The sequence below is a fragment of the Bos indicus genome, chromosome 2 (assembly GCF_029378745.1).
Source record: "Bos indicus isolate NIAB-ARS_2022 breed Sahiwal x Tharparkar chromosome 2, NIAB-ARS_B.indTharparkar_mat_pri_1.0, whole genome shotgun sequence".
In the NCBI taxonomy this organism is placed as follows: Eukaryota; Metazoa; Chordata; class Mammalia; order Artiodactyla; family Bovidae; genus Bos; species Bos indicus.
The window spans coordinates 118549157-118561504 of NC_091761.1; the positions used below are offsets into that span (position 1 = coordinate 118549157).

The 12348-nt window shown below is 43.2% G+C and overlaps 1 protein-coding gene across 1 annotated transcript in view; it reads left to right on the forward strand.

The window, feature by feature from the left end:
- CAB39 (calcium binding protein 39) overlaps positions 1–12348 on the forward strand; it is a 102356-nt gene that overhangs the window by 60058 nt on the left and 29950 nt on the right. The window contains exon 3 of the mRNA XM_070773765.1: positions 9846–10010. Within this exon, the coding sequence (XP_070629866.1) occupies positions 9846–10010 (165 nt within the window). The remainder of the gene's footprint in view (positions 1–9845; positions 10011–12348) is intronic.

Below are 12348 nucleotides of genomic sequence, written 5' to 3' on the forward strand. Positions count from 1 at the left end.
TTAAGATATCTATTTGTCAAGAATATCTTCTTGTCTTTTAGTTTCTGAATTAGATATATCTGTACTTCAGCATTTTACTCTTGCTCTGCTTAAGTGTGCTGTGAATTAGTATGTTAGGCTTAACTTTTATCCGTTAAAACTTGGGGCAAAGGGGAGAGCATACCCAGTCTTGTACTCCACCAGATAAACCCTGTACCTCCATCTGTGAGTAGACACCTTGTCACCTTTCACCTCCTACCATGAGGCCACTTTGGAGTCTTCTGAGTAGTTGGGCTTTGTTGGGACCAGAAGAGGTGTGGGTGATAAGGACTGTGAGCACTGCAGGGATGTGGTCTGCAAGCCCTAGTGGGAGAGTGAGGAATGCCTCTGGTGTGAAAATGTTTCTTGCATCACAGCTTTGTGTCTGAGTGGTTGCCACTGATGGTGGTAAAATGGTACAGGCCTGGGTAGTGTGGGAACATGGGGTTCAGGGGAAGAGAGTTAATGTGACCCCTGAAGTTTTGGAAGTCTTGAACTAGGCCACTGATGTTAGGCTTTCTAGTTGCTTTTTTCCTACCTCTTTGTATTTTTTGATGAGAAAGCAGGCAGCAGGAAAGTCTCACAGCCTTAGTTCTAATTGGGGGAGTTATTATGGGCACAACCCTTAAAAATTTGAAGTATTTACTTGTCTCCTCACCCTGGTAGGTAAAGAAGTATAGTTCTGATATTGTCACTGCCAAGTCGCTTCAGTCGTGTCCGACTCTCCGCGACCCCATAGACCGCAGCCCACCAGGCTCCTCCATCCCTGGGATTCTCCAGGCAAGAATACTGGAGTGGGTTGCCATTTCCTTCTCCAGATATTGTCACTAGTGAGGTGAATAGTTGGTATGAACTTTAGAGTATTGGTTGCTACTTAAGTAGATCCTGTACCTTACATTGTTTGATGTAAAAATAATTTTTAAGATACTGATTAGAAATAAAGTTGTCTCCAACTGGTTATTTGTGGAAGTCAATGAGGCTTCATGGCATGAGATTAATATGCCTGCCCCCAACCCACCCTACCCAGGCCTTGCCTCTGAGAAGCTCTGCCAAGCCTTAGAACTTCTCCTCTGTGACTCTGCTCAACAGAGGTGTCCCCGAACTCCCACTATATGGCCACTTAGTAGAATCACACAGGGTAAACCACTTCCCTGAAGCTGCAAGACAAGTCAGCTGCGAGTGAGTGAGGCACAATCCACATTTTCCAGTCAAGTGAGTGGGCTTATCACCGGCGTAGGGGTAGAGGGCAGTTCTCTCACATGTTTTTCTTCATGACCAGGTATTTATAAAGCAGTTGGCCACTGTTAGTAGTCTATACCCATGAAGCATATTAATACTCTGAGGCTCACTGGCCACTGGCATCTGTGTCTCAAAACACCACATTTTACTGACAAAATGTCCCAGCCGGTTAGTTCAGTGTTAACAACATCATGGAAGTTAGACTGTGTGTTAGTCACTGTCTCATTCACAGTGGAGGGAGGAGGGTAAGCATGCCGTTTCTGAAGCCCTTGAGTGTTAGGGAAATGAGAGGTGTGGAGGAGAGGCTAGAGCATTCAAGGTGGCAACTGCTGCAGCAGGAGGAGAATGGCGGGAGCCAGGACGGGCTCTGGAGGGGAGAGGAGGAGTGTGGGCATCCAGGCCACTGGAGCAGAGACAGCCTCCAGGGCAAGAGGGCAAGAGTAGAGGAGAACTGGGAGGACCTTTGCTGGGGATCTGACATCATAAGAAAAGAGTACCCTTCCCCAAATGTTAACATTTTATGTAGCCGCAGTACAGTGATCTAATCAGGAATCGAACATTGATATGCTATACTGCTACTACTAACTAATCCACAGGCCTTTTTCACATTTCCACTGTTGTCCTGCTAATGTGTTTTTTTCTGGGCCAGGATCCCATTCAGGATCACACAGTTGCATTTAGCTGTAACATCTCCTTAGTCTCCATTAATCAGGAACAGTTTCTCAGTCTTTGACTTTTATGACCTTGGCACTTTTGAAAAACACTGGCCAGTTATTTTGTAGACTGTCGCTTAATTTGGGTTTGGCTGATATTCCTCATGAGTCAACGTAGGTGATGCCTTTTTTGGCAAGAAAAAAACAGAAGTGATGTGCGCTTTCCAGTGTGTCCTTTCAGGAGGCACACGAGGTCAGTAGTCTCAGTGCTGTTCACAGGTGAGCACATGGTTAAAGGGCATCTCCATGTAAAAAGAATGTTTTTGTTACTAGTAAGTCTCTTAGGGAAGTGAGCGTCTTTGTTTAAAAGTCCCCCAAGTGATTTTGGTGTATCTCCAGGGTTGAGACAAAGAATGGCAGAAATAAATCAGGGTGGATTGAGGAAGTCGAAGATGTTTTCAAGTCTTGTCTTGGTATGGGGGAAGTGAAGCTAGCTGTTCAGATATGGACCAGAGAAAGAGAGCTAAGGTCTCTGGAGGAAAGTGGAACAGTTTTGGAATATTTGTTGCTGGGAGTGGCCGGTCGGGAAATCCATCCAGTTTGAAGGAATGTTTCTGGCTGAGTGAAGGTAGTTGAACAACATGAATTTTCTTGAACCAGGTGTACACAGATTCCATCACCTTCTCTACCCTGCGGCTGAAGCAGAGAAAGTTTTCAGTAAAGAACATCTGATGTTGTTTAGGGAAGAGAACTGGAACTGTGAGCACGGGCAGCCCTGAAACTTGCAGGCTTAGCAGGACAGGTATAACATGACCAGTAAGGAGCCCAGGAGATGAGGTGTCATGGTGATCTCAGCAGCTTGACGAGGGTACAGTTGTGAGGAGCTGTAAGTGTGAATAGCTTACTGAGTAGGTGTGAGGGGACAAGCTGGGAGGTGGCAGATAAGGTGGATGTGGTCAGAGGCAGAGAACATGTGGACAGAATGCAGGCTGGCCAGACAGTGGGCACTGGGCAGGGTCCCTAATGTGAACGCTGATGAAGGGAACCATGTGAAATCTAAATGAGAACAGCTAAGTTTATTTATTCTGTACATGGCATCTTCATTCAGTAAATTCTTGCTGCATCGCCTTTTCTGGTGAAACACTACATAAGCTTTTCAGATCATGTTTAGTTTAATATATGGTCATTTTTATTTCTTTTTTAAGCTTTTTTTAAAAAATCAACTTGTAATTTATATAATGGGGAACAGAAATTACACAAATGGTTGAAATATGCATAAAATTAAAAGTCATCAATTGAGATATGAACTTGATTATTCTTATATATCAGGCCTGTTAATAAACAATAAAGTTGATGAATTTTAGGGAATTCCCTGATGGTCCAGTGGTCAGGACTCAATGCTTTCACTGCTGAGGGCACAGATTTGATTGCTGGTTGGGAGCGAGGCCAAAAAAATAAAACTTTAAAAGTTGATGATTTTTAGTTTTTCTTTTATATCATGCTGCTGATTATCCTATGTGGGTGGTGACTAACCATGGAAGTACTCAGGTTTGGAAGTGTCTTATTCCCAGTGCCATTCTCTACTTCGGAGTAGTTTGAGTCAACCTTTTATCTGTTAAGCCCTATTCTAGTCTTCAGCTTTTTATTTGGCAGTTTTTCAAGGTGTGATTGGTAGACCTGTTTACATATGTCGAGCTATATACTTAGTTATTTGTTAGAAATCTTAAAAATTTAGGGAGGGGTATCATGTGGGGAGGAGTGAAAAAGAGAGAAGCAAAAATAAGACAGTTGTTAGAAGTATAGTGAAGACTTTGATCTATTTCTCTCATTCCCTTTGTTATTTTGCTCTTTAAAAATTAAAATGTGAATTGTAAACCATTCAAACATATCTGAAATACAGAAGTGCACAGTGAGAGTATTGTTACCTTCCCCCTAGGTAGGCGGTGCTCACTCTGGTATGTATTCTCCCAGACTACTTGGAGGAAACAGGGAGCTGGGTTCCTTGCTCACCACTGTCACTCTGCCGGGTAGGTTCCCTTCACTTTTCTTGGTGAGATGCTGCAAAGTGTCCTTCCTTCAGGTCCCTGTATCTGCACTTCTTTTTAAGAGGAATTCCTTGATTTTTATGGTGTAAGAACAGCACGTTTCCCTACATCCAGTGTCCATCTGCATTTTATATCCAGCAATCACGTGCACTCATGTTCAGTCAGGTATGTACAGAGCCTCTGCAAGCATGGGGCTTCTGATGGTGCAGGAGGAAGCGGACGTGAGCTGAAAATCACAGGGGAGAGCAGGGTTGCTTGTAGCTGTGAGACACTCTGAAGAAGAGGCAGGAGGACGGAGTTGCCTCAGAAAGACTTCTCTGAGGCGCTGACCAGAGCCAAGCCGTGAAGGGAGTGGGAGTTGGCCAGCAGGTGGGGCACCATGTGGGCACAGAGAACATTGTGGGCTCAGGAAGCCACGTGCACAGGGGCCCGAAAGGGGCCCAGTGTGACCAGCGCTTTGGTGTGTGGATAGTGGGGAGGAATTGCAGCGCAGGGTCAGGTCAGAGGGGACACATCCACCATACAGGGTTTTATGGGCCACGTCAAAAGGGAATTTTCTGCACTCTAAGAGCAATAGGTAATTGAAGTATTTTAAGCACAAAGATTTAAGCATTTTAAGATTTAGTCAGAAATTGTCATCATTTTGTGTTGTGAAAAGATCGTCCTGGTTGTGATGTGGAGAACAGACTGTAGGGAATTCAAGTCAGTAGGCTGCTTAGTAGTCCAGACAGGAGTTATGGGGACTCCAATTGAATGGTGATGTGGGGTCTAAATGGATGGATTTTAGAGATTTTGTGATAAATGAGATGTTGAGGCAGGGTGCTGAAGAGGGAAGAGTCAAGGATGAATCTTAAATTTCTCGCATGTTATAAGAATATCATTAGTGGTATATCATTCCCTGAAATAGGGAACAAGGGAAGAACACCAGGCTTTGGGGCAAGACCGTGAGTTCTGCTCTAGACACGTTAGATCTGAGGTACTTTGAGACATCCAAGTAGAGACACTTCAAGTAGTAGACACTGTGAATAAACTGCTTAATACACTAGGAAGAGAACAAAATTAGAGATAAGAATCTGAGGCATTGCATTTAGGTGTTAATTAAAGTTGTGGGTGTGGATGAGGTCACTTTTGAAGAGATGATAGAATGAGAAGAAGGCCTTGTACTCTGCTTGGAGATAGTCCCAGTATTTAAATGACCCACTCAAGAAGGATGAGCCAAAAAGGAGACAGAAAGAGCAACCAGGAAGACAAAAAAAGAGGGTGTTGGTAAGTCACAGAGTACAGGGAGAAGCAGTTTTAAAAGAAGGGTGTAATCAACAGCTTCAAATGCTGCCAAGAGCTCACATGTAATGAAGACTAAAAATTGTATTTAATGGCAGGCAGGTCCTTGGTGGCTGTCTAAAACCTGTGAAGTACTAACTATAGAAGCCACATGGGATTGGCCCGAAGAGTGAATAGGAAAGAGAGAAAGAGATGTGGACTGTAACAGACACAAGATGTTTTGAGAGATTTAATTATGGGTGGGCAGTAGCCGGAGGGGCGGGGGCTTATGGGATCAAAGGAGAGCTTCTTTAATTTTGTTAATGGGAATCTAGATCATATTTAAAGTTGAGTTTGGGAGAATCAAGTAAGAGGGGGGTTGACTATATGAGCCGATAAGATAACAGACAGGATGGAGGAGATCCTGAGAAGGGAGGAGGTGAGTGGAATTCAGAAGCCAGGAAGGTTAGTATAGGTAGATGAGTATAATGGTTAGCAGAGGAGAGAATTGGATGGTGTTTTCCTCCCTTTGTGATTAGGTGACAGTGTCGTCTGCTGAAAGGGAAGAAGCGAGCTTTATGTGTGAATCCAAGGGTGTTTCATCATAGAAGCATGTTACCTTGCTTCTCTCTTCTGTTTTTTAAAAACAGCTTTGTTCAGATATAACTTGCACATCACACAGTTCACCCATCTAAAGTATACAGTTCAGTAGTTCTTAGTTTATTCACAGGTGATATGCAACCGCAAACAACCACAGTCAATTTTAGAAATTTCATTACCTCAAAAAGAAACCCCATACCTTTAACTATTCACTCCCCCTTCCCCCACCTTAGTGAATACTTCATTTTTGCTATTGGAAAGCAGAGAGTACAGTCTGAATTCAGATTTAAAATCATATCATGGTTTCAAAGCAAAGTATAAACTGAGACATATGAAGGGTTATTAAGAGCCTCAAAACTTTGATCTAGTCAGAGAAGCAGAGAAGGCTAAGCTCTACTTCTTGTTTGTTTGTTTGCTCAGTCGTGTCTGACTCCTGGCGACCCCATGGACTGTAGCCTACCAGGCTCCTCTGTCCATGGGATTTTCCAGGCAAGAGTATTGGAGTGGGCTGCCATTTCCTTCGCTAGAGGATCTTCCCGACCCAGGATCGAACCTGGGTCTCCTGCATTGCAGGCAGATTCTTTTACCAGCTGAGCCACCAGGGAAGCCCAGAGATGATTAGTAGATCATTACTGAAAGGAGCGTGACGATTCAAAGGCATACTGTTAGTCTCCATTCAGTTACTTCCATTTCAGCATTTTGGTTAACGATAAGGCCGTGGGAGGCACGCCTACCTGTCAGATTTTCAAGTGGTACAAATATGAGAGCAATAGCTGACATTTTGGATGTCCTTCACAGTCTGGAACACAGTGTTGACTGATGGGCTGTTAATGAAATTAAATAGTGAGAAGAGTTAAAGCTATCATTGCAGTGTTATTCAAAGAACCAGCTTGGAATGAGAATTGCAAAAATCCTTAAAGGAGCCCTGAGCTACAGTACATTTGCCACATTTGCAGGGAAGTGGTGGCCTGGTGTCACCATCCATCAGGATGGATTTGGAGCATCAGTCCTGCCTTTCTGAGAAGGATAGTTAAAGAAGTTGAGAGGAGGTTTTTCTGGAGATTTTCTATTTAGGAGAGACAGGCAAGCTGTTCTCAGTGAGTAGTCTTCATGTGGAAGAGAAGTTTGGGTACTACCGTATCTGCCTTGCAGACCCAGGACCAGCAGATGCTATAGTAAGGCAGTGTTTGTCTCAACTATAAAATTTTCAAACAGTTTTCTGTCTAAAGTCTACTATTACTGCATTTCTAGATGCTGGAAATACTTAAGGTGAAGCAGTGTGATCATTTGGTAAGATTAGAAGGTTGTAAAAGGGAGTACCATGGACACAGATGATTCTTTAAGTACTATGAAGTGCTGATGCCCTCTGAATCTGTGCTAAGTAATCTCCCTAAAATATATTTCTGGTCATAAATATTTGTTTATTTAGCTTTTTTATAGCCTTTATGGTTTTCCACATAACTTGAATATTCTACTTTGTTGGCTTATTAGCTTTGACAGTTTTGGTTTTCCTCACTGTGTGTGTTTTTTGGGTGTCTTTTTTAGGACTGAGAGTGTATGCTTTTATCACTTGTGGTTTGTCTTCAAGAAGCACTATACTGCTTCGTGTACCTCTTTGAGCTGCCATTACCACATATTCTTGTTCTATATTTATGTCATAACCCCAGAATACAATTGTGGTGTTGTGTTAGTCGCTCAGACATGTCCAACTGTTTGTGACCCCATGGACTGTAGCCCACCAGACCCCTCTGTCCCTGGAATTCTCCAGGCAAGAATACTAGAGTGGGTAGCTATTCCCTTTTTTAGGGGAACTTCCTGACCCAGGGATCGGACCCAGGTCCCCTGCATTACAGCGAGATTCTTTACTGTCTGAGCCACCAGGGAAGGCCCTTACATATGTCATAAACCCAGAATACAGTTGTTTATACTTTAAACAAATGATACTTTAAGTATAATTTTTTAAGTTATCTTTTAAAGACTTTTTTAATAATGGAAAAATCTTTAAATCTATCCATATCTCTATTTCCAGTGCTCTTCATTCTTTTCTGTATACACAGATTCTCATCTTGAGTCTCCAATATTTCCTGTAATGCAGGACTGCTGGTGACAAAATCTGCCAGCTTTTCCGTGTCTTAAAAACTCATTTCCCCTTCACTTTTGGATAATATTTTTACTAGGTATAGAATTCTGCAGTGACAGTTTAGTAACTTTAATGACGTTCCTCCGCTCTCTTTTGACTTGCATCATTTTTGTCAAGTCTGTTGTCAGTTTTTGATTCTTTGTCCGTAATGTTTTTTCCCCTCTGGTTGCTTTTAAGATTTTTTTCTTCACTGAATTTAAGCAGTTTGATTGTTTTCTCTGTTTCTTGTGCTTAGGATTTTTTTTTTTTTTAACTTCTTGGCTCCATGGGATTATAGTTTTCGTCAAATTGGGAAAATTTTTCAGCCATTGTGTGTTCACGTTTTGTCTGACCCTCCCCCTCCCCTGGGGACTATAGCTACACATGTATTGGGTAGGCCAAAAAGTTCATTGGGTGTTCCTGAAACTTCTCACAGAAAAATCTGAACAAACTTTTGGCCAACCCAGTATTAGACTGCCTGCAGTCATCCTGTAGCTCACTGATGTGCTTTTTTCCTCCCTCTCTTTATGTTTCATTGTGGATAGCTTTTATTGCTCTGTCTTCGTATTTACTAACCATTTCTTCCTCACTGTGTAATCTGCTGTTAATCCCATCTAGTGTAATTTTTATTTCAGAAATTGTAGTTTTTAAGTGTTTGATTTTGGTCTTTTTTTTTCCCTAATGCCTTCTATATCTTTACTTAACATGCTCATTTTTTTCCTGAACATGCTGTCTGTAGTTCTGGTAACTTTTAATGTCCTTGTTTAATTTCTACCATCTGGGTCACTTTGCAGAGCTGTTACTATTGACTGGTTGTTGTCCCCATTATTGGTTGTATTTTCCATTTTGGATTCTTTGCAGGCTGGCTTTTAAGTTTTGTTGGAGAGCAGAGTTTAGTCCCCGGCTAGTTTTTTATAACTGCAGAGACAAAACCCTTGGAGAGCTCTGCTTGATGCCTGTGAACATGAGGTTTTTCCATCACGTTGATGGGAGCCTTGCGTGAGCTCCATGGCTCTGTTCCCTGGCCTTGGGTACTTTCCTCACATGCATGTGTTCACCAGCGCTCAGCTGGAGAAGCAGGCAAGCCTTCTGCAGGTCTCTAACACTCTGCAGTGGAGCTCTCCTCTCTTGTCTTTGCCCTGAAAAAGGACCAAGGCTCCCCACAGATTCCCAGCTCTGTCTCCTCACGTGGAGCTTGTCCTCCCTGTGTTGTGGTCTGGCAATGAGCTAGGGCAGTCATGAGGCTCACTTCATTTGTTTCCCTTCTCTCAGGGATCGCTGTCCTGTGCTGCCCGAAGTTCAGTGTTTAAAACTAATTATGTGATAGATTTTCTCCCATTTTTTTATCTTTTTCAGGGGGATAGGTAAATCTGACCCTTGTTTTGATCTTGGCCAAAGTAGAAGCTTTTTAGCAACTTGTAATATATTGCTGACATTTTAGCTTTGCATTCAGAGCTTCTTTCGGCTTCGTCTCTTCAACCACTCCCTCCACAACTGTTCTCTGCCTGTCCCTCACCCCCAGTTCATGCCATTCCCCCTCAGTCTGCTTCTCCCCAGCTGGTCCTTGCTTGTCAGGGTGTCTCCATTCTCAGGGGCAGCTCAGCTGGCTCTTCCATGTGGTTTCCCTCCCATTTGAGCAGAACTGAACCCATTCTCCCTGTTCTCTTTCTACTCTAACAGCCTGTTTTCAGTTGGGGTGTACAGGTTGGGCAGCTGCTGGCCTTCCCTGTTGAGCACACACATCAGTGCCCACCTGTGCAGTGTTTTACTGCCGAGGGCAGGGACGGGGCCTGCCCACCTTTGTGTCCCTTCTGTGGGTATGTAATATGTAGAGAAGGTATTGAGCAAATGTAGGTGTGTTATTTATGTTTATTAAAATGAGTTGTTCTTCTCTTCTTCCCCCAAAATCAGGCTACAGAAGAAGTTTCCAAGAATCTGGTTGCCATGAAGGAAATTCTGTATGGCACAAACGAGAAGGAGCCGCAGACAGAGGCAGTGGCACAGCTCGCCCAAGAACTGTATAACAGTGGGCTCCTCAGCACCCTGGTAGCTGATTTGCAGCTCATTGACTTTGAGGTAAGAAATAAGTTTTTTATTTTTCCAAAACACTAACTTCTTCATAGTCCTTTTCCTATGCTCTCTCTTCTGAAATGTTTTAAGATTCTTGTTGGGCTCTTGGCTCCAGGGTACTGACCAGTAAGCATGCCTGGGCTGCCTGCCTAATTAGCGGTGCTAGGTCAGGAACTTAAGCGTATCACAGACTTAGGCCATGTCTTTCCCCCTTCTTTGACGACATCGTATATGAAGTTTTTTAGGTATTTGTTATACCCTTTAATTCAGGTATATTTATTAAATAGATGCTGTTTTACATAATTCACTGGTCCTTGGCTCTCAAAGAGTAAATAATCTAAAGAAGACCATAGAATGTTAGAATTTTTGAGGTAGATAAGCTCTTGTGTGCACGCTAAGTCGCTTCAATTGTGTCTGAATCTGCTACCCTGTGGACCGTGCCCCGCCAGGCTCCTCTGTCCATGGGGTTCTCTAGGCAAGAATACTGGAATGGATTGCTATGCCCTCCTCCAGGGATCTTCTACAGGGATTGAATCTGGGTCTCTTAAACATCTCCTGCATTGGCAGGCGGGTTCTTCATCACTAGGCCACGTGGGAGTCCCTGGATAAGATCTTAGAGAACATCTAGTTTTTTTGTTTATTTGTTTCTTTAACTTGCTGAAAACTCATTGCAGTAGAGATTATGTATGTTTTGTTTGCATGGCACTGCTTTTAAATATTTAAATTAGGATACCATTAAAACAGCAGGAGATTTTATACACAATTTGGAATTTCTGGCTTCCCTTGAAAAATCTGGCAGCATGGGGCCTGTAGCCCTGGATGGCCCCTCAGCCTGGACATGCATGGGCATCCATACTTGGGTATGCCCCGGACGGCGCAGCTTGCTTTTCTACTGCAGGCCTGCTGCACTCGTTTATATTTCCTGGTCAGCACTTGTTATTGTTGCCCAGGTTTATACAGCCAAATCACGCCATGCTAGATATTTAGTGTATTTATTAGTGAGAAGAATGGCCCTTGATAACAGTCTTGAGTAAACTAGTCTGAGAAGCATATAATGAAGGGCTCTGGCATGGTCATGAGCAGTCCCCCTCTTTGATGCTCTGTTATGGATGTGCTTTGTTTAAACCCCAATATTTATCATCCTGAGGGTGATAAATCTGTGCCAGTTCAGTTCAGTCGCTCAGTCATGTCCAACTCTTTGTGACCCTGTGGACTGCAGGACACCAGGCCTCCCTGTCCATCACCAACTCCCGGAATTTACTCATACTCATGTCCATTGAGTTGGTGATGCCATCCAACCATTTCATCCTCTGTCGTCCCCTTCTCTTCCCGCCTTCAATTTTTCCTAGCATCAGGGTCTTTTCAAATGAGTCAGTTCTTCGAATCAGGTGGCCAAAGTATTGAGGTTTCAGGCTCAGCATCAGTCCTTCCAGTGAATATTCAGGATTGATTTCCTTTAGGATGGACTGGTTGGATCTCCTTGCAACTCAAGGGACTCTCAAGAGTCTTCTCCAACACCACAGTTCAAAAGCATCAGTTCTTCGGCGCTCAGCTTTCTTTATAGTCCAATTCTCACATCCATACATGACTACTGGAAAAACCATAGCTTTGACCAGACGGACGTTTGTCTGTTTAGGTACTTGGAAAACCAGGGGAGAAAATGACAAACATCTATAGCCAGGTTCAGGCTTCCCAGGTGGCACTAGTGGTAAAGACGCTGTCTGCCAACGCAAGAGACATAGAGGCATGGGTTTAATCCCTGTGTCAGAAAGATCCCCTGGAGGAGGGCATGGCAACCTACTCCAGTATTCTTGCCTGGAGAATCCCGAGGACAGAGGAGCCTGGTGGGCTACAGTCCATAGGATTGCAAAGAGTCAGACACTACTGAAGTGACTTAGCGTGCACATATAGCCCACATTCAGTTTTGGAGAAGGTTGAAGAAAGTGTGGTTCATAGGTTACTTGAATGTACTATCAGTAGATAATTAAAAGAGAACAAAATTTATTTCTATCTTTTAGAACAGAAGAACTTCCCTGGTGGTTCAGTGGTTAAGGCTTTGCCTTCCAATTCAGGGACTGTGGGTTCAATCCCTGGTTAGGGAGCTAAGATCTCTCACATGCCTGGCAGCCGAAAAACCAAAACATAAAACAGAAGCAATAATATAACAAACCCAGAGTTTTTTTAATGGACCACATCAAAAAACTCTTTACTAAAAAAAAGAACAGAACTATGATAGTTTCATTTGTGTAGCTGATTTCATATATTTTTCATAGAATGTCAAATTCCAGCAACGATTTTTATTTCCACTGCAAAGGTGGGGATGCATTGGGACCATCCAGTTCCT